The sequence below is a fragment of the Sceloporus occidentalis genome, unplaced genomic scaffold (genome assembly GCF_023333645.1).
Source record: "Sceloporus occidentalis isolate IW3139 unplaced genomic scaffold, rSceOcc1.0.p SCAF_129, whole genome shotgun sequence".
NCBI lineage: Eukaryota > Metazoa > Chordata > Lepidosauria > Squamata > Phrynosomatidae > Sceloporus > Sceloporus occidentalis.
In genome coordinates this window covers 1,405,792-1,433,234 of record NW_028317109.1, presented here as the reverse complement: position 1 = coordinate 1,433,234, position 27,443 = coordinate 1,405,792, and the positions used below count along the sequence as shown (strand labels likewise).

General features: G+C 41.5%; 1 protein-coding gene across 1 annotated transcript in view; it reads left to right on the top strand.

The window, feature by feature from the left end:
* The first annotated feature begins 1,162 nt into the window (after nt 1-1,162).
* The window catches only part of LOC149281673 (polypeptide N-acetylgalactosaminyltransferase 14-like), a 98,657-nt gene continuing 72,376 nt past the window's right edge, over nt 1,163-27,443 (top strand). The window contains exons 1-2 of the mRNA XM_089499104.1: nt 1,163-1,246; nt 2,862-3,031. Of these exons, the coding sequence (XP_089355230.1) occupies nt 1,163-1,246; nt 2,862-3,031 (254 nt within the window). The remainder of the gene's footprint in view (nt 1,247-2,861; nt 3,032-27,443) is intronic.

The following is a 27,443-nucleotide window of genomic DNA, read 5'->3' as shown; positions in this document are numbered from 1 at the left end:
AAATTCCATCTACTTCAACCACTGATCCTTCCTGCCTTTGATCCCCAATTTAACTATTTTTGGAATTTTGTCACTTGGGGGGGGGGTCCTTCTTGACTCCAAAAGGTTTTCTCCTCTGATCAAGCAGCTTTAAAAGATTTCTGTTTATTCTGTCCTTTATACCCCTGTACGTTCTGCTTTTACCCTTTTTTTGAGGCATCCGGTGTATCGGATAGAACCCCCTCTCCCAGCTGTGGATTTCGTACCTTTACTGCCCTCACTGTACAGAATCCCTTCCTTTGTTGTGTATGAAATCTCCGCTCTGTATATTGGCTTTGCCTATGTTAAGGTTTATCTATGCATCAAACTTAGTGCAGGTTGTACTGGGTACCCATCAGCATTTGCTACATAATGTCACCAATACTACAAACCTACCCGCCAATCAAAAAAAAAATTAACTCAATACCAAAACTTTCATTTCTCGCACTTAACATTTTACACCGACGGAAAATGTTTTTGTTTTTTTTAAGGTCAGCAACACGCACATCAATAATACTTTAACCAGCCAATCAGTGGCAGGAAAGAGCTTCCATTGAGATCAATGGGAGCACTTTCCATGCATGCGCATCAGATCCCAGCCTACAGCTTTCACAGAGCCAGTGATCTGGTGGTCAATGTATCAGTTGGAGGGATGTGGAAAGGGGCAAATAAACAAGGAGAGGGACTGGTCCTCCCAAACAGGGACACTTGAGAGGTAGGAATTTGGGACACTTATGACAGTCAATCGGAAAAAACGAAAGCAGAAATGATGGGATGAACGACGCGTTTCATGATAGGAGTTTAATGATGGGCTGAAAGACGCGGGGTGTTTGTACAACAAAAGAACATTAATAGACAGGACAATAAAACCATGTGATTTTTATGACGGAAAGCCCCGTTATGCGGTCATAAAAATCCATTTCTCTGCCAGGCCGGCTGTAGAGCTCCATATAGCACATAGTGTCTGTTTTAAGACGCTCTCCCTTCATAAACTCATAAATAGATTGTGTCATAAGCAATTTTCAAAATCTTATTACTATGATGAATGTGGATCCACGTCAGGAGTAAAAATCAATTATCGGATAATATCGCGCTCCTCAAAAGCTTGAGTTACCTCCATTAACCACAAGAAAGAGACGGAAGAATGATTTATCGTCAGGGCGAGATTACAGGTTTCATTAGCGCCCAGACGGCGGGGGAACCCGCGTCAAATTCACAGGCGTTACAGGTTTGTCAGCGATAAGACGTGTTTTTATGTTAAACACGGGAGATACGTTGTAAAAGCAATCTGGCTAACGGTGGCGATATAGTGAATGAGACGCGTCCGAGGCGTTAAAATCCTGGGTCTCACGCAGTAATCTCCGCTGTTGCATGTCTATATTGTGCGCTCTCTCCGATCGTCTCTGTGGTTGAGGCTGTGTCTGAGTGTGTATGCGCACAGTGTGCGTGTTAGTATGTGTGCATGTATGATTATTTTTGTATGGGGGATTTTATGGCCAGCGGCCCTCCAGCTTTTGTCCAGATGGCCAGTCCATGCCTTTGGGAAGGGAACATATAAAAATTACATTCCTCAGACCTTTTTCCGGTTAATAATAAAATTTACCTGGATTCCTCAAAAATAGGTTTTGTTGTCTGCGTCGCCGTCTGATAACATTAAGAATCGATATTTCTGTCTGACTGTTTGACAGACTCTAATAAACTCGCTTCATGGCTCAGTAGACGTTAAAGGTCCAAAGCACCAGATTTGTAGCCAATATCCAGGGCCTATTTTTATCTTGTTCTTGTATTGTTTGAGATTGTGAGAGTTTCATTAGTCCCCTGGCTCACCGCGGGTCGTCGGCTTGTGATCTTTTCACATTTGTTCTTTTTAGACCGGCACTGATGCATTCTGTCAGTAAATGTGTAAACTGAGTTTATTTTTGCCTTTTTCCCCAAATTTTTTTTCGAAAATAATAATAATAATAATAATATTAAAATACATTAAATGGATGTCAATTCTTGCCTTTAAAAAAAAAAAAGTAAACTATATTAAAAAAATGTCCATTTTTCCCATTTCTTAATTTAAAAAAAGTTAAAAACATTAAAATACTTTAAAAATATGTTTATTCATGCCTTTTACTGAATAAAAAGACAGCAAAAAATGCAAAGGTTTAAATTACGTTAAAAGTATGTCCATGCTTGTCTTTTTCTAAATTATAATACTGTTAATAATGTTTATTCTTGACTTTTTGATAGATTAAAAAAATTATAAAAACATTTAAAATCTGCCTTTATCATATTGAGGAATCTCAATTAATTGTGTATTATATTCTACTTAATTAGTGTCCTGGCATAATTATAAAAAATGTTTTCTATATGCTATATTAACAACGAATAGGTGATACATTGTGTTCATCAATAGGTGAAACTTTTTTGTTATCCTACATCAAATATTTAGAACCGTTTTAACTGAGAGAAAAAAAAAACTAAATTTATCTTGCAGCTAATTATGTGCTTTTTATTTTACACAAGGGCTGGTTGAGAAGTGGAACAGCCTCCCAGCAGGAGTGGTAGAGGGTAATACAGTGAGGGTATTAAACATGCATGGGATAGACATAAGGCTCCCGAATCTAAGACGAGACCAACGACTGATTAAGGTTTGAGTCTTTACAGCAGGAGAAACGGGCGACTAGACGGGGGCCGGATGGGTCTGATAAGCATGTATTATACATTGACTTGGTGGAAACATTTGAAATGTCTTGAAACCATACCCCCTCCCCAATGCCCCATTACTTATTTTGTATACCGTAACAGAGGACGTTGTAACCTTGAACCTAATTCGGTGGCTCCTTCTCTGTGTGCAGGACTTGGACGTAGATTGGGATGATTTATGGGACCAATTTGATGAAAGGAGATATCTCAACGCTCAGAGGTGGAAGCCCGGAGAAGACCCTTACAGGCTGTTTGCATTTAACCAGCGAGAGAGTGAGAGAATTCCCAGTAATCGAGCCATCAAGGACACCAGACATCACAGGTTAATGTCTTTTACCATTTTTTTTATCATTACATGTCTTTGTAGAGTATCAAGAAAGGGAAACATAATAACCAAAAAAGTGTCTTCACCGAGGTCCAAGCTCAACCCTTCTTGCAGGAGAAGCTCATGATATATATTTCATGGACCAAAACTATTTATATTGCTAAGCTTTAGATATTTTTCATTTAAAACAATGTTATTATGTTTTCTCGATGTCCTCTTTTGGTTTGGTTTCTACTGTTGGTGGATTATATAGAATATCACAGATATGGCAAAAATCCTCAACACTCCAGGACACCTCTGTTGGGGTATGAGGTGAGAGACGTTGAGGGGGCAACCTTTGAGTTCAGCGGGTCTGACTTGGAAGTGTGTGGGGTTGGAGGCAGAATCACTGCCCCTGCCCTAGCCCAACAACCACCTTGTGGTGCTCATCTTCAGAGTGTCACGAGGTGATTGATTTTACAGCCCCCTGGACCAATCAGAGAAGAGATCAACCCCAAAAAGTGGGGCAGCTACGCAGACAGTACCCGACAATCAGGACTGTGTTGCAAAAACTGGAACCATTGGGAGGTATGGTGTTGTTTATTTACAAAGAGAGATTCTAATACTTGTTTTTGGGGAGAGGGGGAGAGGAAAGGCAGCCGCAGAGTGTTTCCCATCGATATCTTCCACTGGGAGGCAGCAGGGATTTTAATAGTTAAGGATAAAGAAATGATGTACATTCCTTTAAATTAAGAATCGCTGGGAAGAAGCAAAACCTTTTTCTGTATCAATAGTTAATTTGTATCAATGGCTAAGATACATGGACAACAGTGGGGGGAAAAAAAAAAAATCATCTGCTTTTGGGCGAAAGAAAGCGAATGAGGACTTAATAATTTTGCAGATTTATTGACTAATTACACACGGCATGGATGCGCTTGCTTTAGACTCGAGCAGGGAAGGAATTTCTCCGAAGGCACCGTGGGACGGATAAGAACGTCACTGTAGCTATCGAGGAGATGACAGCCATCTGGTAGAACCTTTGCTTGCCACTGGGAATGAGACATTTAAAAAAAAAAAAAAAAAGGAAATCTAAGATGCAGAAATTTTAGGTCATTGTTCAGCGTTGAAGGTTCCTGCAATTTATTTATTTAAAAAAAAAGGAACAATCCTCCTTTTTTGTTAATAGAGATGAATGAATGCCGTTTCTGGAAGAGCCGATAATTAAATGCATTCTTATAAAGAGAGGCAACATTCTCGTGATACAGCGAGAGGCAAACAGTCGGCAATTAATATGGTGTCATTGTTTTGTATTAGACAGTATGCTTTAGTTCAGCTGTTTTATTTGCCCGTTAGGCTTAGTTGCCCCTAGGCATGATTGCCATGTAGTAGCTAACCATGCCAACATGTGTGGCACATTTACATAGCATGTGCAGAAATTATCGGTTCAACCATCTATGACATCATACTACCTTCTAGGCATTATGCATGGAGTTGCATGTGATGTCATAAACTGTCTTTGGTCCCAGGCATTTGCCCAATGTGGCAGATGGCCGGTCCAGGCATGTTGTCCTATCATTAGAATGGACATAAACCATTTCTAAAGTAAAGTCATTTTAAACGACGGTGGAGGGGGAAAGTTATCAGCCTCTCATTACTGGAAAGGACGTTCCAGCTGGAAGAAGGACATTAAGTCCATGAACTAGCAGCGTACGGCATGCGTTATCTCTGTAGAGCCAAAGCAAATTGTGAAGTTACTTTAAATAACTGCAGGCTGTAACCTCTATTAAAATCCCTGAGGTGGAATGAGAGCAACCTGTCTATCCAAAATATATAACCAGTGGCGAATAGCTAAAGAAATCACCCCCCCCCCCCCCGGCAGCAGAGCCGACGCCGCTCCTCCGCTAGGAGCTTCGTGTTCCGAAACGTGCATATATCAGCATATTTTAACGATAATAAGAACGAGAGGTTGGGTAAGGGTGGTTGGGGTTGATTCAGTAAATAGCGACTGAATGTAACACTTTTCTAAATAAATATCCAGTCCAGTGTCAACGAAGAATGCATATTAAAGTAGGTTAGTTTTATGTACGTTCTTCAACCTGCTTGAAAATGACTTATGCCTAGGAGAAGCTGAAGCTGCAGAGCTGCAGTGAGATGCCTTATCTGTGGTCTGACTGCTTTCTGAGGGTGCATGAAGTGGGTGCAAATGGACCAAGAAGGATTCAGACTCGTTTCTTGCTTCATTCTTGGTCCATTCGTTTCCAGACAACAACCTTTCAGTTCAGAAAAAAAGTTCTACGGCTTTTTTGCATTCGGAAATGAAACTCGTTGTCCCTCTCACGCCCTCTCACACTCTCTCGTGCTCCCGTTCACTCTCTCTCACGCTCTCTCTCAATGTCTGCCTATCTTCTACGCCAACTGCTTCCCATCTTCGCTTCGTCTCTCGCCTCTTCTTGTTGATCTGTCTTCTTTCTTCTGTCTTCTATCTTTGTCCACTTCTCACCGCGTTGGATCTTAACGTAGGCTTTGGTAACACTATCCCAGTTATCCTTTAACAGACAGACCCGTCGCTCTCATTAGAGCTGCTCGTCTGAAGTTCACTCCGTGTTCTATTTAAATTTTCTGTATTGTTGGGATTTTTCTGACTGCATCGCACTCCAGTTAATATCCTCTCATTTATCTTGCCTTCTAAGGCTCTGCTTGTTGAAATTTTCTTTCGCCATGGTGGGATTACTTTGTTTCTTGTCAGTTACATAAACGGCTCTTCTATTCTCATCAGATTTCCCTTTATTCTCTCTTCCTGATATTACAGATTCATACAGCGTTCTCTTAGCTCTAAGCCTGTATTGCTAGAGTTTTTACTTGTGGAAGAGTTTTAGAGAAACAGAAGTGACTTTTTACAGTGTGTTACACAACGTTCACGACACTTAAGAATGTTAAACTAAAGAGAGGTTCCAGCCGGACTGGTGACTACGAGGCAGCACTGCCGCTTTAAGGCCAGCTGCCGTCTGATGATGTAGACACAGCAGACAGATGGATATACGTTTTATGCATTTACCGAATGTGCCAGATGGCCGGGCCCACATCATACCTAGGAACTTTTCAGGACAGGTCACATGGACTTACTATCTTCTAGAGGAGAAGCTTCATGTGGGGTAGAGTTAGTTTTGGGTTTGGGGCAAGACTGGCTTTGGTCGGAGGCAATGTAGGCTAGGATCCAAGGAAAGCGGGTGGAATATGGACAGGGTAATAGACATGGCCACACACCACTTTCCCTTCCCAGAGAAAAAAGAAGCTGACCCCAATACCCGGGGAAGTTGGGCTTCACCCAACGACTCCAGGTCAAACATGAAGAGCTTCCAGTTATGGTCCTCCTGCATGGCCTACTGGCATATACAAGGACTTTTAAAGGCAAATCATGTTATGCCCAGCGTGTCGAGCCTTAGGTATTGCCTGCCTTGCTTGCCCACCTTAAGGTAAAATGTGTAAGGGTGGATTATTTTCCTCTTATGTTAGAAAATAAAAATGATGAGGTTCCATGAATCAGATCTGTCACTCTTCCCTCATATTTTACTATCCTATACAGTAAATAAACCTGTGCTCTGTCTTTACAGGTTACAATAAGGAATGTATCTGTTTTCTTTTCTTTTTCGTCTTGTTGTCAACTTGTCGATTGGTTCTGGAAGCCTTTATAATGGTGAAGGCAGGAGAAGGTGGAGAACTTCAGGACAGAAACTTTATTAGATAACGCTGGCTCTGCCACATTCAGACGCCAATTATTCCTCTTCCATAATAGTAAAATTTATACAAAAACATTACACAGATCGAGAAAAATAAAACACAAGCTATAGGTAGTTTTAATAAATGAATGTCGTCATAGTTAAAGCTGTGATGGCGAGGGTTGGCCTCTGATGTTTGTAGCCAAAGATGTTACCTCCCCTGGTGCCCCTCTTTCCTCCCCTGATGCCCCTCTTTTCTAGGAAGTCAGAATGTGTGCTGGGTATGAGGGTATCGCAGGGTTCTACAGCCCTAAAATCCCCGATAATGTGCATAAAAACAGTAGGAAATGGCTTTATAAATTAAATGGGGTAAATAAAACCCCATTATCAATTGCTCATAATTCGCCTGTATGCCATACCTCCAGTTGTCGAGTACGAGGTTGTCGGAGCTTTCAGATCCGTAGCCAGAGCCTCTTTACGTCTTTGACTTTGTGCTGTTTTGAAATGCCTAATTTAGTTACACGTGGAGGTGGCATCTGTACCCCATTTATCATGTCAGTTATTAAAGTGTTGAACCATTTCGAAGGAATATTGATAGTCTTCCTTCTTTAACCGAGGCTGTAATTCTAGCCGCCTGACAGCATTTCTCCCCTCTCAGCGATAGAAATAATCAGCGAAGAAAATATTACATGGCCGTGCGTAGGGATGGGAGTTATCACAGGGGTTACTGCTATATCACGTTCTAAATCCCTGCCGAAAAAAAGCTCTTATCTGCAAATAATATTACACGGGACACTTAAATGTAAAATACAGGATTACGAAAAACTGGTGGTTTAATGGACTCCTTTTTATGGAAACAGAGCGAAAAAAATTATTTTTTTAATAAAAACCCTAAAAAGACCCATATTCACCCAGAAGCTCCAACAAAGCAAAGCTAATGACCTTCCGGTCAGTATATATGAGTATATATAGAGTTTGGCCACACCCACTTCCTGCCCCCTTTATCATGTTAGACCTGCTTTCAATATTTTATATTATTTTTAATATATATATGCTATTTATATTTTACGGAAAGAAGGACCGTGTTGAGATCGGCCCCATTCGGCCCATTTATTCTGCCCCTTTCTCCTGTAAAGACTCAAAGCTTAATCAGTCGTTGGTCTCGTCTTAGATTCAGGAGCCGTGTCTATCCCGCGCATGTTTAAATCCCCTCACTGTATTAGCCTCTACCACTTCTGCTGGGAGGCTGTTCCATTTATCTACATCAACTTATGCCTTGTGTCAGATGATTTAGATGTGTAAACGCATTTTAGATTCTGAAAACCTGTAAAATTGCTCCTAAACTACTCAAAACTAAAGTAATAAAAATGTTGAATTCCTTAATCTATCAAATTAACTTGTAGTATATTTTGCAGAGCATTTATTTACAAGACCTGCAGGAGCTCTGCTTCCAACTCCCAAATACACAGGTTCCATAGATACTGCATATAAATTGGATCCTGCCATATATCAGCCCAAGAGAATGTGAAGCATTAAAGTTGATGTTTGGCCAGCACTGAAAAATATCAGCTTTTAGTCGCTCGGAGGTCAACTCCTGAGAATGTGAAGAAGAGACCTTTGAAGAAATCTCTCTTTGAAGATCCCAAAACCTCATGTGACTTCACATCTTTTTCAGTGTTGGCCAAATGAAAAGGTGTCAACTTCAACTAAAGACCCCAAATATTTATAAGAAATTAGACTTTTTTATTTTAATTTTTTTTATTTTCTATGAATATTCACTCGTTCCCGTGTTCATTTTGGGTGAATATTCGTATATGTTCTTCGTATTCATTTTTCTCTTAATTTCCTGGCGGTTTTCTAGCAGGGGTTAATACGGGGTTAACACGGTAACAGTTAGCAGCAGCTTTGGTGCCAGGATTTAAAGGTCAGTAAGAGCGGCTCTATCGCTTTTCATCAACCAATGAAGGGCAGCTGCTCTTCACTAAAATCCCTTTTCCTCCCAGGCCAAGTTGCTCAGAGTCCAAGCCAACCTCTCTGAGCAACTTGGCCTGTGAGGAACGGAGATTTTAGCCCCCCTGGGAAAGGGCAGGTCACGATACATCTTAGAGCCTGGGGAGACCAATGGCTTTGGTGCCATGATTTTAAAGGAACAATGGCATGATGTGGATTCCCGTTAACCCCTTCTATACTATGAAGGCTTAATATAGGCTAGAGGCAGTATTGTATTGGGGAAAGGACCAGGGAGAATAGCTAGGAGATATTTACAAAAACAAACGCGAAGACACAAAACATTCGTGTTCTTTTTCATGTTCTCCCAAATACGAATGCGCAAGTTTAATAGGAATCTCTTTGGCTCAATTTTTTTTTCCTGTATAATTTTTATATATTTTATATATATATTTTTTTTATATATATATATTTTTATTGTTAAGAGAACAATCATGTCGTTCTTTCTGATGTTTTTTTCTGAATTCTGCAGCCCCTAGAAGCTCCGTAATAGCGTATCCTTCTATAATGCGCTAATACTATGGACAAAATAAACACAATGTTCCATTTTACACAAAAACAAACCATATTGTAGATACGATAACAAACATGATGGAGGCTAACCTTCCGCCCTGCCCGTTCCAGGTTCCTTTGTAGCTCGGAGCTTTCATCTCTATTTTTTTATATCCAGGCTGCTATAATTCAGCAGTGAATCTGGATTGAGGCATTACCCAACGCGGTGTGCAAATCATGATGTGATCCCCCCGGGGAAGAGGTTACAATGGAAATGAAAGCACGGGTTATTAGATTTCTCTTTAAATAACTGGATTCATCCATCAAAAAGTCATATTCGGTAAACACTTCAAGGGAAAAATGCCCTCGCACCGACGTAATGCCGTACTTACAACCCAAAAAAATATTAAGATATTCCAACACAACAAGAAACGAGCAGCGGAAACATTTTACCCAAATTTTATTTTTATTTTCCTAGTGTATAACATGTTTTACGGACGAATATGGCCTCCATGTCGGGAAAAAAAACCCCATTATATTTGATATATAATGGTATAATTTTCGTGGGTAAATATCTAAATGATAAAGATGAAAATTAGGGTGAAAAAAGACGTTGAAAAACCCAAAACATTACTCTGGTCCTGTAGTGTGAAATAACCACGGTCCTTAAGGGGGATAAAAAATTAAAATAAATTAAATAAATAAATAAATAAATAAATAAAAGGATATAAACCAACTTTGATTTGAATTTAGGGACTCTTTCTTCACTTTATATTTTTACAGACATGTAATGGAATTAGTTGATTAAATACTTCAAACTTGTATCGGTTCTCAGTCGCTGAGATACTTCTTAACTTATTGCAAAACGGCCTTCAATGAGTCCTCTGAAAGTGGTCAATATATATTATTTTTTTATACTTTAAAGGTGACCGAGCATTATTGTCCCAAATGCCTCTCATTTTCTGGAGAGTGGAAAACATATTTAGAAAGCAGGGTAGATTCTAGAGGCACCATTGTGTATTTTTTATATGAAAATAATCAGAAAAACGTATCGGCTCCTGTAGCATTTAAATCCCATAATCTGAAAATTATTATCTAATACAGAGGTCGAGTAGGTGGGCCCAGTGGCTCTTATCTATTTCCAAATCCTGTGTTTCTATAACAAATCACAAAATCATATATTTGTTTCATCTAGAAGACACTGGTCGTGTTATTGGACGATGGAAGTCTTATCTGGTCAGTCTCACAGTATGGTTTTCCAATGGATGACCAATGACTTCCAGGACCATGAGCACAATATGGTACCAGTGATATAGGACTACGCTGGAGTCTCCTTTTGGTCAGTACCCAGCGTTTCTATATTTCTATATTTATGTATTATAATAAATATCATAACCCTTGTACATTATCGGACAGCTCATAGTTTGGTGGAAATTATCATGTGTGTGGTCGGCAAAGAGTTTGCAGGTTGAGTTAAACCTTCCAACTACTAGCCTCCACTATGGATTATGAAGGGCCAACCCCAGCGATGAAGTCTGTGATGTACCTAGGTCCAGGGGCTTGGGTCATCTGCCCCCATGTTGTATCTCTGCTCAATAGGCGAACTACAAAGGAGAACTCTGATCTACCCAACTGGTCCATTGACGCTATGGATGACTCTATAGGATACATTAAAAGTGGCTTGTCTCAATGGCCTCATACCCCAATGCTCCGCAATGAAGATGGCGGCCGTAGAGGAGGAAGGCTGGGGTGAAGACACCGCTGGATGAGGTGGCACTGTATAATACAATGTAATTGTGAAGAAATTACTTAAAAGCCACCAACAGATTTTACTATACATTATGGAAGCCTTTCTTGTAGGAAAAGCTTTATTTATTTAATTTATTTTAATATGAATTATGGGTCAGCACTCCATCAAATCAATGAATTCAAATGCCCATCTCTCCAGGGAAACCCTGGATTAGGTAATACACTGTTATAAGGTCATATAGAATGTGGTTCATTACCCTGTATGTTAAATTTTAGAACTATATGATATTAACTGACATAATACAGAATAATATCATGCAGGGTATCAGTGATCTGTTGCTATCACTGTAAAAAAAGTCAGTTTTCAGAATGTTCTCGTGTCGCGAATAAAAAATAGCCCTGATTAATTTATTCTGAAGACACTTCATCGTTCTAAGAGACGATAGGAACATATTAAACATTTTATATTAAACCTCCGATCACCTAAAAAATATTAAGCCGATGGATCATATTCTGGCTGTCATTTCATGAAATTAAGGGTGATTGATAACACGGTCTGGGAATACCTGAATACTAGTATAGAGCAGAACGTCCTAGAGGTCTGCCTAGGAGAAATATGGGGAAAAAAATAAAACCTGCACCTTATTTGTCAAAGAAATGGAAACCAACACAAAAGAAAGATGATAGTGTGGTCTCTAGCACTGCATAGAAATTTGGGGGAAAATACATGTATATCGTAGTAGGGTTTATTTTACATTATCTTGGGTAGGATTTCAGGTTATTTGAGGATGGAAGAAATAATTATATAGATTTATATAATTAAGTAAGATCAATTACATATATGTTGTCAAGTACTGCACATTAATGAAAAAATAATTATGTATGTATATATATATATATATATATATATATATATATATATATATGTATGTATTAGACTTGTGCATTCGGATTCGTATGAATTGCAATTTTACAGAATTTTGGTAAATTCGGCGCTTCGTATGTAACACAGAAAAGAGCCCAGACCCCCCATAACATGGGAGTATCAGTGACATCCTGCCTAATCCTCCAATCTGGGGAGAGGACGTCAACGAAAGCGCCAATATGAAATGGTGACGTCCTCTGCAGTCCTATAATATTGCACATGTCAAATATATATACCGTATATATATATATATATATATATATATATATATATATATATATATATGTGTGTAGTATATATATATATATATAAAATAAAAACCCCAAAAATAATCTTATGCAAAATTTTTTAAAAATGTATATAAAATTATTAAATGAAACTTTACATTTTCAAAGTTAAAAAATTATAATTTGTAAAGGGCAATAGTGATCGAATATTACTTGCTCCTCCCCCAACGCCTTCCTGAAAGTACGCATATGGATGGGGGGTCTCAGAAATGTTATAGTTGATGATTTGGATTTATATTCAGTTAGTTTAGAAAAGATATTACGTTGTACAGAAGGATTGGTAAAGCTATCTCTGGCGTCCAGACACTTCAGCCGAATCTTATTTTATGTCCTCTAAGGGAAAATCATTTCTTATCCTTCTGGGATGTAAAGAAATTTATATGACTTTTTGGCAGAATGATTCAAATTATGAAAAGTCCCTACTGCGAGATAACAACTTAAACCAGACTAAATCAGCCGAGAAGGGGACCTTAGTTGTCAGAACATCCATGTTACCCTGGGACTTAAATTCAAGGCGAAGCTTTAAAAATTGTATATAATTATGTTTTAAATACATTATTTTTATAATATATCTTTCTAATCGAAGCTACCAATGCTATTAAGTGCTGATATTGTGAATTTGATGTCTGAAATATGATTACTTAAAAAATGCAGGTTTTTTTTACATACCAATAATGTACTTTTCAGAGAAAATTTCATGGAAAAAATAAAGTTGCCACTTGGGGATTTTCCAACGATTTCTAATTTTACTTTTTATATTTGTTTTCTAAAACATTCTGTGGTTTTCTTTTTTTAAACCTGACTCCTTATCATACTGCCTGTGGGAAAAATAGAATTACTCAGTCTTAATCACATAGCTGGACACTCTGGCTGATAAAAGTATATGTAGAAATGGACTTCATTAGCATCGCCATAAAGCATCAGCTCAGTGTGGTGTTTCATCAGAGAAAGTCACCCAAAATATCACATGACTGACAGCAACGGCGGCTCTAGGTCTGCAGATAGAGGGAGTTTATTGGAACAAAATAAGATAAAAACAGGTTTTTGTCAACAATGACCGACATTACTGTATACAGCGCTGGGGGTTATATTACTGTATACAGCGCTGGGGGTTATTACTGTATACAGCGCTGGGGGTTATATTACTGTATACAGTGCTGGGGGTTATATTACTGTATACAGCACTGGGGGGTTATTACTGTATACAGCGCTGGGGGTTATATTACTGTATACAGTGCTGGGGGTTATATTACTGTATACAGCTTTGGGGGTTATATTACTGTATACAGCGCTGGGGTTATTACTATATACAGCGCTGGGGGTTATTACTGTATACAGCACTGGGGTTATATTACTGTATACAGCACTGGGGGGGTTACTTATTACTGTATACAGCGCTGGGGGTTATTACTTTATACAGCGCTGGGGGTTATATTACTGTATACAGTGCTGGGGGTTATATTACTGTATACAGCACTGGGGGGTTATTACTGTATACAGCGCTGGGGGTTATATTACTGTATACAGTGCTGGGGGTTATATTACTGTATACAGCTTTGGGGGTTATATTACTGTATACAGCGCTGGGGTTATTACTATATACAGCGCTGGGGGTTATTACTGTATACAGCACTGGGGTTATATTACTGTATACAGCACTGGGGGGGTTACTTATTACTGTATACAGCGCTGGGGGTTATTACTTTATACAGCGCTGGAGGGTTATATTACTGTATACAGCGCTGGGGTTTTTTACTGTATACAGTGCTGGGGGTTATATTACTGTATACAGTGCTGGGGGTTATATTACTGTATACAGCGCTGGGGGTTATATTACTGTATACAGGACTTGGGGTTATATTACTGTATACAGCGCTGGGGGTTATATTACTGTATACAGCGCTGGGGGGTTATTACTGTATATAGCGCTGGGGGGTTATTACTGTATACAGCGCTGGGGGTTATTACTGTATACAGTGCTGGGGGGTATATTACTGTATACAGCGCTGGGGGGTTATATTACTGTATACAGTGCTGGGGGGTATATTACTGTATACAGCGCTGGGGGGTTATATTACTGTATACAGCGCTGGGGGTTATATTACTGTATACAGCACTGGGGGTTATATTACTGTATACAGCCCTGGGGGTTATATTACTGTATACAGCGCTGGGTTTTATTACTGTATACAGCGCTGGGGGTTATATTACTGTATACAGCGCTGGGGGTTATATTACTGAATACAGCGCTGGGGGTTATATGAGTGTATAAAGCGCTGGGGGTTATATTACTGTATACAGCGCTGGGGGTTATATTACTGTATACAGCGCTGGGGGGTTATATTACTGTATACAGTGCTGGGGGGTTATATTACTGTATACAGTGCTGGGGGGTATATTACTGTATACAGCGCTGGGGGGTTATATTACTGTATACAGCGCTGGGGGTTATATTACTGTATACAGCACTGGGGGTTATATTACTGTATACAGCACTGGGGGGTTATATTACTGTATACAGCGCTGGGGGTTATATTACTGTATACAGCGCTGGGGGTTATTACTGTATACAGCGCTGGGGGTTATATTACTGTATACAGTGCTGGGGGTTATATTACTGTATACAGCACTGGGGGGTTATTACTGTATACAGCGCTGGGGGTTATATTACTGTATACAGTGCTGGGGGTTATATTACTGTATACAGCTTTGGGGGTTATATTACTGTATACAGCGCTGGGGTTATTACTATATACAGCGCTGGGGGTTATTACTGTATACAGCACTGGGGTTATATTACTGTATACAGCACTGGGGGGGGTTACTTATTACTGTATACAGCGCTGGGGGTTATTACTTTATACAGCGCTGGGGGTTATATTACTGTATACAGTGCTGGGGGTTATATTACTGTATACAGCACTGGGGGGTTATTACTGTATACAGCGCTGGGGGTTATATTACTGTATACAGTGCTGGGGGTTATATTACTGTATACAGCTTTGGGGGTTATATTACTGTATACAGCGCTGGGGTTATTACTATATACAGCGCTGGGGGTTATTACTGTATACAGCACTGGGGTTATATTACTGTATACAGCACTGGGGGGGTTACTTATTACTGTATACAGCGCTGGGGGTTATTACTTTATACAGCGCTGGAGGGTTATATTACTGTATACAGCGCTGGGGTTTTTTACTGTATACAGTGCTGGGGGTTATATTACTGTATACTAGACTTGGGCACCAGGGGGCTCTTCGTGTTCGTCTTCGTGCTCGTCTTCGGGGAAAAAAAAATCTTCGTATTCCGCGAATATTCGCCCGTTCCTGTCTTCTCTTCGGGCGAATATTCGCGGACATTCTTCGTGCTCGTTTAATCTTCGTTTTCCTCCTGGTTGCCTAGCAGGGGTTAATACGGGGTTAATAACACATCACAGCAGCAGCAGCTGCCGTGAAGGTACGTGTGTGCAGCTCTATTGGTCGTTTCGGCAGGGGGCTGGTCTGGCATCAACGAGTGAATTGCAGAACTGCAGAATGCACTTCATTCGTTGATGGCAGGCGAGCCCCCTGCCGAAACGACCAATAGAGTTGCACACACATACCGAGGTGTACTGTCCATAGATGTTTAATAAAAGAATAGGGAATATTTTACATTTTTAAATTGATTTTGGACCACTTTACATGCCTAACATTTGCTACCTATTTACAATGGCATACTTTGCAACAACCCAACTTACTTATTGGACAGGACTGGAAAATAGCAGGACTGTCCACCAAAATCTTGGGTGTGTTGGCAGGTATGCTGATGGAAAAATGTTGGACAAGAACTAAAAAATAGCTTAGGGTTAATGTACGGTTATGTTTAAGATTAGTAGCAGTGCACTGGTTTGGTTAAAGATGGATTATGTCTAAATAATAATAATTAAATTTTAATGTTTTTTTTTAAAAAAAAATAGGGGTTTATTTAAATGTATTTTAAAGTTAGATTTATTATTTAGTACTTGATTATATTTATTAAATGTTTATAGTAGCGTTACCTACCGAGCTATAACTACCTATGTGTATTTGCATTTTGCATACCTAGTTTAGCTAAATTAGATGGGACAGGACTGGAAAAAAGCAGGACTGTCCCTGAAAAAGTTGGGTCTGTTGGCAGGTATGTGGATGGAAAAATGTTATAGGGTGAAGTGTGAGTTATAGTGTTAATGTAATGCTATTAGTGAGTGAAGGCCAGGGCAAATAACAAGGAAAAGGTCCTTGTGTTTTGTGCATTGTAAGTGTGTGTGTATGTGTGTTATGTGTGATGTCACTGTGTGTTATATGTGTTATATGTGTTATTGTGTGTGTTATGTTTGGTTGGTTGTGTATCAGAAGGAAAATAATGAAATGGAAAAGGAAATGGGAAAGGCAAATGAGTGGGCAATTGGCGACCCGCTCACCTGTTTCACCCCAGGGCAAAGCACCCAAACACTGTCAGTCTTAGACGTTTGGCAGCAGACTTCCAGAGCTCAGACACAAGGCCCTAGCGTAAGCTGGCCACTCCGGCGGAGGTAGCAGGCGTTGCCACACCGCAAACAGAGGCAGCCAGGGGGGAGAAACTGCCCTTACCATTAGGGACATTTTGGGCATGACTCTAGCCAGGAAGCGAACTGGCAGAGAAGAGATGCTGGCACCACCACCAGCAGCAGCATTGAAAAGGCGAATGAGTGGGCAATTGGCGACCCACTCACCTGTTTCACCCCAGGGCAAAGCACCCAAACACTGTCAGTCTTAGACGTTTGGCAGCAGACTTCCAGAGCTCAGACACAAGGCCCTAGCGTAAGCTGGCTACACCGGCGGAGGTAGCAGGCGTTGCCACACCGCAACAAGTGCAACCAGGGGGGAGAAACTACCCTTACCATCAGGGACATTCGAGGCATGACACTAGCCAGGAAGCGAACTGGCATTGAAGAGAGACACTGGCACCACCACCAGCAGCAGCAGAATTGGGAAAGGCGAATGAGTGGGCAATTGACGACCCGCTCACCTGTTTCACCCCAGGGCAAAGCATCCAAGCACTGTCAGTCCTTGGCGTTTGGGAGCAGACCTACAGAACTCAGACACAAGGCCCTAGCATAAGCTAGCTACACCGGCGGAGGTAGCAGGCGTTGCCACACCGCAGCAAGTGCAACCAGGGGGGAGAAACTACCCTTTCCATTAGGGACATCTGAGGCATGATTTCAGCCAGGAAGCGAACTGGCAAAAGATACTGGCACCACCACCAGCAGCAGCGTTGGAAACGGAAAAAGGTGAATGAGTGGGCAATTGACGACCCACTCACCTGTTTCACCCCAGGGCAAAGCATCCAAAGACTGTCAGTCCTAGGCGTTTGGGAGCGGACTTACAGAGCTCAGACACTAGGCCCTAGCGTAAATTGGCTACACCAGCGGAGGTAGCAGGCATTGCCACACCGCAGCAAGTGCAACCAGGGGGAGAAACTACCTTAAACATTAGAGAGAAAAAATTTAACTTTCCAAGCTAAGAGCTGGGTAACCCAATTTGGGCAGATTGAATTTAAGAAAGGCAATCTGCTCCATCAGATGAGGTGCCATGCGTGAGCGCTGTGGACTCAGTATGTTTCCAGTCATAGAAAACACGCGCTCACTTTGAACAGTGGTTGGCGGACATGATAGAAGCTGCTGCGCAACCCATGAGAGTGCAGGCCACACACTCTTCTTTTCATCCCAGTAGCTAAGAGGATCAACATTAGGAGCAGAAGGAACTTCACAGAGGTAAAGTTTGACCATTTCAGCAGCACTACTCTCCTTTCTGCTGCTAGCTCTGTCAGATGGTCCAACTATACTGCCAAGTGCCTCTTCCCAAAACGCAGCTGCTCCACTCAGCTGTGTTGTGCTGCTTGTGGCACTGCTGCTGATGCTGCTGCTAGGGGTAGCAGACCACATCATCTCTTCCTCCTCCTGCACCTCACCCTCCTCGGACAGCATTCCCATTTTACGCTGCCAGTCACGCACCTTGTTGACCAATTGCTCCCGGTAGCTACTGAGAACATTGAATTTCAAAGCTAGCTTTCCCTTAATTCTTGGATCACAAAGGCACGCTAGCATCATTTCGGGACTCTCTTCCATTCGCTTGCGAAGGTGTACTTTTAGCAGATCCTTCAGCTTCCTGACTATGGCTGCTACGTCAGGATGTAGAGTGCCACCTTGAACAGCCTCACGGTTTCCAAGGAACACATCCATCTTGCTGCCTAGATGGGAGAACACTGGGATTACCTGGGCCAGACTGGCAGTGTTTGAGCTTAAATTTTCTGTGGCATCCCTGAATGGTTTAAGGACTGCCACTAGCTGGGCGATCACTGTCCAATCCTCCCTATTCAATGGAGAGGTAATCCCAATATTGTGCTCTGAGGCAAGATTATGGATTGCCCTCTGCTGCTCCAAAATCCTCTCTAGCATGTCTAACGTGGAGTTCCACCGTGTACTGACATCCTGACGTAGGCAGTGTACGGGAAGACCTGACCTCTCTTGCTCTTCCCTCAAAAGTTGGCTAGCCTTAACACTATGGTGAAAGTGCCCAGCGATCTTTCTGCAGCGGGACAGAACTACTGCTGCCACATTAGTTCCTTCTGACATTGCTGCCTTCACTACAAGATGGATGATGTGGGCTGCACAGCGCACACCAACAATATGACCATCTCGCAGCGCTTTCACCATATTGGCACCTCCGTCAGTTACCACAAAACCAACTTCAACATTGGTGCCCGCCTCTGCTCCCACCCAAAGGCTAAACATTTTCCTAATCGCATGCAGAATATTTTGGGAAGTGTGCTTTTCATCCATCACTTCTGCATGGAGAAGGAATGATCGGTAGCCTGCTGCAGCAACTTCCTTAGACACACTGGGCTGCCACCAGTGTGCTGTCAAAGAAAGAAAGGCATGCTGGGCGCTAGGTGCACTCCACAAATCTGTAGTGAAATGAACACACTGACCAGCAGCCTTGGAAAGCTCCTCTTTCACTGCTGCAACACAGGACCGATACAGCGAGGGGACAATGTTCCTGCTGAAAGTGGAACGTGACGGAACTGTGTATTGTGGAGCCACAGCCACCATCAATTGTTTGAAAGGCTCCCCTTCAATCATGGAGAAGGATGCCCCTCCAACAGCAATGAACTGACCAATAAGTCGCGTTACTTTATTGGCCTGCTGTTTGGGCATCGTTCTCTTGGAGTGGAATGCCCCAAATTCTTCCAGGGTGGGCTGGGCATGCAGTGCTCCAACCTGCCTTGGTCTCTGGCTGCCAGCACTAGTTGCTGCTGCTGCTGCTGCTGCTATTGGCTCAGAAGAAGAAGCTGTTGGGGTTTTTCCACGGCCACCAGCTATGCTGCCTGCACTAAGTTTTACCTCTGCATCTTTCCCCAATAGCACAGCGTTGTGTTGAGTGCTGAGGTGATGCTTCATGCTAGCACTGGTAAAATGGCCAGACACTTTCCCTCTGCTTATTAGCTTCCCACAATGTTTGCACTTTCCATAGCGCCCTTCTTCAACATTTTCAAAGTGCTCCCAAATTGGGGCGCGCATAGCCTTGGAGTGTGCCTTGGGTGCTGCTCTTACTGCTCGGGGTGGATGAACAGAGGCAGAACTAGTGGTGGTGGGACTGGTGGTAACAGTACTGGCCATAGTGGGACTGCTAATTGCTTTAGATTTGCTAGGTTTTGCTGCTGCTGCTGGTGGTGGTGATGGTGATGATCGTAGCGGAGAAGGTGGAGGCTCAGGGGAAAATTGTGCACTAGTCATTTGGACACTGCTCCCTGAGGAATCTGATTCCTGACCACTCATCTCCTCTACTTCCTCTGGCTCATAGTCTAGCTCTTCATTAGCCAGATCGAATGGAATTCCTGCTAGGCTGGAGCTAAGACTGATATCGTCGTGAGACTCGTGACTAGTAGTAGTGCGAGCAGGAAGAATAGACTCTGCACTTGGCCTCTCAGTCTCAGGCTCCTCTGCTACCTCGCTAGGTGGAGTTCCACTATGTGTAGCCCTCTCTCTAACTGTCTTTACAAAAATTTTGTAAGGACTTGGTGGCTTGCTAGAGGTACTAGGAGGACATGGCGTGGCGGTACCAGTGGGAACAGTAGGCGCAGCACTAGTGGTGGTAGAGGCGGGGGTGGTGGTGGTGGTGGTTTTCCCTACAAAGGAATGAGATCGCTTTGGTTTGGGACCCCTCTGAGTCTTGCTGCTAATTTGGCTCTGCTTGGTACCTTGCATGCTGCTGGTGGATGGGGAAGATGCTGCTTGGGGCAAAAGGCACTTCTTTTTAGTCACTGGGCTGGTACTACTTGTGCTACCCTTTAACTTTGAACGTGCTTCTGGTGCTTTAGGCTTTCCGTAAAAAACCATAGAGCTTGTGGGCCTAGCCGCACTACTACTGCCTGCTTTTGGTGCCTTTCCTTTACTTGATGATCCTTCAAGCAATGCTTCCCCAAATGATAAGCGAGAGCTTGGCCTACTTGGCCGACTAGACTGACGCAAAGGCTGCATCTTAGAGCTGGTGGTGGTGCTGGTGGTGGTGCTGGTGGTGGTGGTGGTGGTGGTAGATGGAGCTTGTCCCTCCTTAGTCCCAAAAGGAGGATCCATTTCAAATTTTGTGTTGTGTGTGTAGTGTAGTGTAGTGTAGTGTAGTGTAGTGTTTAAAAAACTATAAAAAAAAAAATAAAAAAATAAAAATAAAAAAAAGGAAAAACGAATTAAAGACAAAAAAATTAGAGGAAGTTCTCTTCAGTGCTACTGCTTAAAAAGTAAAACTATGCACTACTGCACTGTGCTGTGTGCAATCTGCCAAAATCCTAAAGTTATTGAAATTATTAACTCAAGATTAACTATTTAATAACTAGCAGTATTTTATTTTTAATTTGAATTTACACGGGCCTAAGAGCTTAGCCTACCACTATGCTAGCCTAAAGCTATATTTCCTTACTATAAGTCTACCTCTAGGCAGACGCTCTCAAACCCACTAAGCTAAAGTGAGGTTAAATCAGATTCAGTATATGATTTATTAATTAATATTAAGTTATATAATATTAATAGATTAGAACTAATTTACTTATATATTATGTATTATAGATAGAAGAATATAGATTATGAATTAGAATTTAGAATTAGAATTACTTATATTATAGATTATGAATTAGAATATTATTATTTATAATATATTATAGATTAAGATTAAAGAAGATTAGAATTATTTTAGTACTACAGCTAGTAGCTTGAAGCTTTGCTTAGTACAGCTCGTCACAGTCAATTTTTCTTGAAAAGAATTAGAAATAAAATAAAATGTCACAGCAAAACAGTTATCTTCACTGCTTGCTGCACTCACTAGCCCAACAAGTTCACTTCACTGATGGACTGAGGTGAGCAAAACACTAAGGGTACTTTTAATAAAATTGAAATAAAATGTAAAATAAATGAGAAAATCTTTGCAAAACAGTTAACGTCACTGCTTGCTGATCAAAAAAAAACACAGCACTTATGCGGCTGCACTCACTAGCCCAACAAGTTCACTTCACTGATGGACTGAGGTGAGCAAAACAAATGAAATAAAATGAAAGATTAATTAAGAAAAATTGACTTGGTCTCTTACTGTTGCTAAAACAAAGCACAAACTATAGAGCTGCAGCACCAGTACTAATAAGATTAGCTGAACTATACGCTAGTAGTAATTAATTAATATTATTACTTTTATTTATAGCTAATTTAATTAACTATTAAGATAAGAAAGAATTAGAGAATTATTGATATTACTGATTTTAGATTAGACACTAGTAGATGTTCTGAATGTCTACAGTACACTCTACACTAGTATACTATTACTAACTATAACTGACAAATATATATATAATTTTATAATGAATTCAATTATTAATTATATTAATTAATATTACTGATTTTAAATTAGACACTAGTAGATGAATGTCTACAGTACACTCTACACTAGTATACTATAGTATATATATATATGACTGACAAATATATATATATATATAATATTATAATGAACTATTAAATTATAGATTCTATTAAATTGTAATTTATAAATTCTATTTAATTTATTTAAGCAGGACAGGCAATAGGCACTAGTGCCAGCCCAGGGCAAGGGCACCCCAGTGCCACTGAGGCACTGGGTGCACTGTCAACTCAACAGCACTTACACTAAAGTTGATGACAAATTAATTTTAAAAAAATTAAATTAATCAAATTATTATTATTAAATATATTAATTAAGTAGCACTGAAGTGAGGATGAAGTACACAGTGAGAAATGGCAGGCTAAGGCTTACCAGTCTCACACAGAACAGAACAATCTCTCTCTGTAACGCTCGGATGCAGCACAGCAGTGTTGCCAAAGCAGTCACAGCGAAAAATGAATGGATCTCTCAGGCAAGCTCTGGTCTTATAAAGGCGCCTTCAGAATTCAAAAAACAGCAGCACAGGCATTGGACGAGACCCTTAGCGTTACGTCACAAGAGTGAGCTGATTGGACAGACGAGGATCAGCTCACTCCTGTTTGAAATTTTGGCGGTTGCGCGGCAAAAACGAAGACGATCACGAAGAATCTTCGAATCTTCGTGATTGTGAGTCTTCGTCTTCGCCTACGGTTTGCCGGCACTGTATTCTGTTCTACGTTCCTTCGGAACGAACAAAAAAACGGCCTCTTCGTGCTCGTTTTCATGTTCGCCCGAAGACGAATGCACAAGTCTACTGTATACAGTGCTGGGGGTTATATTACTGTATACAGCGCTGGGGGGTATATTACTGTATACAGGACTTGGGGTTATATTACTGTATACAGCGCTGGGGGTTATATTACTGTATACAGCGCTGGGGGGTTATTACTGTATATAGCGCTGGGGGGTTATTACTGTATACAGCGCTGGGGGTTATTACTGTATACAGTGCTGGGGGGTATATTACTGTATACAGCGCTGGGGGGTTATATTACTGTATACAGTGCTGGGGGGTATATTACTGTATACAGCGCTGGGGGGTTATATTACTGTATACAGCGCTGGGGGTTATATTACTGTATACAGCACTGGGGGTTATATTACTGTATACAGCCCTGGGGGTTATATTACTGTATACAGCGCTGGGTTTTATTACTGTATACAGCGCTGGGGGTTATATTACTGTATACAGCGCTGGGGGTTATATTACTGAATACAGCGCTGGGGGTTATATGAGTGTATAAAGCGCTGGGGGGTTATATTACTGTATACAGTGCTGGGGGGTATATTACTGTATACAGCGCTGGGGGGTTATATTACTGTATACAGCGCTGGGGGTTATATTACTGTATACAGCACTGGGGGTTATATTACTGTATACAGCACTGGGGGGTTATATTACTGTATACAGCGCTGGGGGTTATATTACTGTATACAGCGCTGGGGGTTATATTACTGTATACAGCGCTGGGGGGTTATATTACTGTATACAGCGCTGGGGGTTATATTACTGTATACACCGCTGGGGGTTATATTACTGTATACAGCGCTGGGGGTTATATTACTGTATACAGCACTGGAGTTATGCTCAAGGAGAAAAAATACTTTTTTTCATGGAAATCCCCCTTTAAATCTTACGTTTCTATAGTAAATACATCTATATAACGGTTTATTAGAAAAATCCACAGGAGCAGCCGTGTTAACTTCCTGTTCTTGTTATCTGCATGCTTGTTCCTCTTTATTGCTGCTCCTCCTCTTTGATTGGCTGCAGCAGCCTTTGTAGGGGTGGAGCCGAGAGAACGGAGGTCACTTCACATCAGGTTATCCACGTTTTGGCAGACCTGCCGTTGGATCTTCCCGTTGCTTCCCTTCGGTTTCATGCATTTCTACACACTTCTGTTTTCAAATATATTCAGAATCCCGAAGAAGCCGGAGAGTAAACATCAATAATTACCGGATAATTCTGAGAGGCTCGCAGTTACAAAGATATCTAAGTGTTCTATTTCAACCGGATTGCCATTGTTCTCATTCATTATCATTAATTATCAGACATTCAGGGCCATAACTATCTCTTTTCTTCTCTGCTGGATCTTTAACCCCTTAGAACCCAATTTCACTGCTTTACAAAAACTACTAGATGAGAAATCCTGCAGAAAGAGTTAAAACTTAGTTCTATGCCCATTCTGCGGATTTGTAAGTAAATAATTAAATATGGTATGAAAATACTAATGAATTTTAAAAGTGATAATATATAAACTATTTTTCTTTGAGCGCTGGATATACCGTATAGGCCGCACTTTTTCCCCCCACTTTAAGTCTTTAAAGTGGGGGTGCGGCCTATATTCGGGGTCTAGCGCCCGACGCCCGGGACATGCAGTCCCGGGCGCCGGGCAGGCAGCGGGGTTAGGATACAGATCCCCCGCAGCGGTGCAGGGGACCCGCATCCTACTCCCCGATACGCTCAGACGGCCTCCCCTGCCAGCACTTCCCACGGGGGGGGGTGCCGGCACGGGAGGTTGTCTAAGCGCATCGTGCGGTTGTCTAACCGCACGATGCGTTTTACCTCTGGCCCCCCGCCTGACTTACCGGAGCAGACTCCCGGGTGTCTTGCGGGGCCGGCGGGGGACATCTACGCAATACGCGTATACAACTTCCGGTGCCGGCAAGTCGGGGGGCAGAGGAGGACAGTGGCAGCATATCTCGGGGGGCAGAGGAGGACAGTGGCAGCATATCTCGGGGGGGGGGACAGTGGCAGCATATCTCGGGGAGGGAGGACAGTGACAGCATATCTCGGGGGGGGGGGCAGAGTGGCAGCATGTTTTTTTGGTGCTTTTTTAAAGAAAAAGCACCAAACTTTTAGGGTGCGGCCTATATACGGGGGCGGCCTATATCCGAGCCAATACGGTATTTAACCTCTTTTTATATATATCTTTTTTTCAACCATTATTTCCCTCTTTCTCATTAAGTGAAACCACGCAAATTTTATTACAAAATTTAAATTTATATATTATTTATTGATTTTTAAACCATATTCATACATATAAGACTATATTTTTTATGATTAACGATTAAAAGATTTTTTTTTTTTTTTTTTTTTTAAAAACCCATGTTTTTCACCGTTTTACCGATATATAAATTATACAAAGCTAGTAGAAATGGGAAAAAAATACCCAAAAATATATTTAATGTTCCCTGATTTGGAAACCACCCTACATTCCCATATCAGTTTCTTTTTTTTTTTTTTTAAAGTTTTAATTTATTTGTTTAGATTTTTTGGAATTGAAGAATCGGGGAAAAGGGTGTGCCCGGAAACGGAATTCAAGACCTCCCGCCATTTTGCATGAAGATAACTTATGTAAAAATGCGAGGTTCCAGAGGAAGTGCCGCCATTTTTGAAGAACTGCCCTGGGAGGTCTTGAATTGCGTTTCCGAATTTAATAAGCCCCCCATTTTCAGCAGAATCAAAGGGGGCAAATAGATATGAGGGATTCTGCAGAAACCATCCATGCGATTCCAATTTAAAGGGATCATTCATCGTATGCATTAAAGGGCCGTTGGAACACAGGAGTGATGGGAGTGATAAAGGGCCATTGGAACACAGGAGTGATGGGGGTGATAAAGGGCCATTGGAACACAGGAGTGATGGGGGTGATAAAGGGCCGTTGGAACACAGGAGTGATGGGAGTGATAAAGGGCCATTGGAACACAGGAGTGATGGGAGTGATAAAGGGCCATTGGAACACAGGAGTGATGGGAGTGATAAAGGGCCGTTGGAATACAGGAGTGATGGGAGTGATAAAGGGCCATTGGAACACAGGAGTGATGGGAGTGATAAAGGGCCATTGGAACACAGGAGTGATGGGAGTGATAAAGGGCCATTGGAACACAGGAGTGATGGGAGTGATAAAGGGCCATTGGAACACAGGAGTGATGGGAGTGATAAAGGGCCGTTGGAATACAGGAGTGATGGGAGTGATAAAGGGCCAGTGGAACACAGGAGTGATGGGAGTGATAAAGGGCCATTGGAACACAGGAGTGATGGGAGTGATAAAGGGCCATTGGAACACAGGAGTGATGGGAGTGATAAAGGGCCATTGGAACACAGGAGTGATGGGAGTGATAAAGGGCCGTTGGAATACAGGAGTGATGGGAGTGATAAAGGGCTATGAAGAGATACCATTAAAAATCATCTATTTCCAGCTACAAAAGTCATTTACAACATTAACCTTGTCTGTGCTGGATCTCTGATCCGTTTCATGTTATTTTGAGAAAAATAGAGCACATTCTCTGTTAACAAAAATTGAAATTATTCTATATTGTTATTGAAATTATTATTCTTTTTTTAAAAAAACCTCATAAAAATAGCTGCACAAAGACTTTCCAAAAGCTGCATTCTGTGCACGTTTGGTAGCAATAATGTAAATTTCTATCATTGTCCAATACATAACACTGCCATGACACCGGTAATTGTATAGGACAAGGCACTAATCAATACAGCAATTTCTCCGGGAAAAAATAGAATTCTGAAATGTTTTGCTTAACTAAACAATATAAACACGAAAAAGGAGTGGAGTCTGTTACAGGGTCACCGTACCCAAGGCTGGGTCCCCCTGTTTGAGGGCTGAGGAATCACCAGTCAGTCCCTCATACGGATCGCACTCAGCTATCCACGGATCATCCAGACCACCATTCACAGTAAACCAAGAAGAACTCTTTATTGCACAACAAAAACAAATTTATATAGATCCTTAATTCAATGAACACAAAACCCAGCCCCCAATCCCATCAGCCACATCCCATCACAAATCCCATCAGTATACAGGGGATGTATCAGGTGAGGGGATTACAGAATACAATGGGTTCCCCCACCTGTGTTATCCCCCCTGTAGTGCGGGTGCCGGCGGGGCAGACAGGGCTGTGCTGGCTGATTAAGAGCCCCAGCCAGATTATAGGATCGTCTCTTTGAAGGCTGGGGCTGAATCCACATCAGTCTCTGGGCCGGTTACACAATAAACACAATATAATATATTACCGGGTCACAGTATACAGAACCGGACACAAAAGTGCTCCGTGACCCGGCTAAACTTCATATGACACATGAGCCAGCTAGCCTGGCCCTGTCACAGAGTCATTACGTGATAAAGCACCGTATACATACATTCTACAGAAAGAAACGTTCGAAACGTAGAGCCCGATGATAATTCTACACAGCTTGGTTCTTACTCGGGAAATTGCTAGAAACGCATTTGCGAA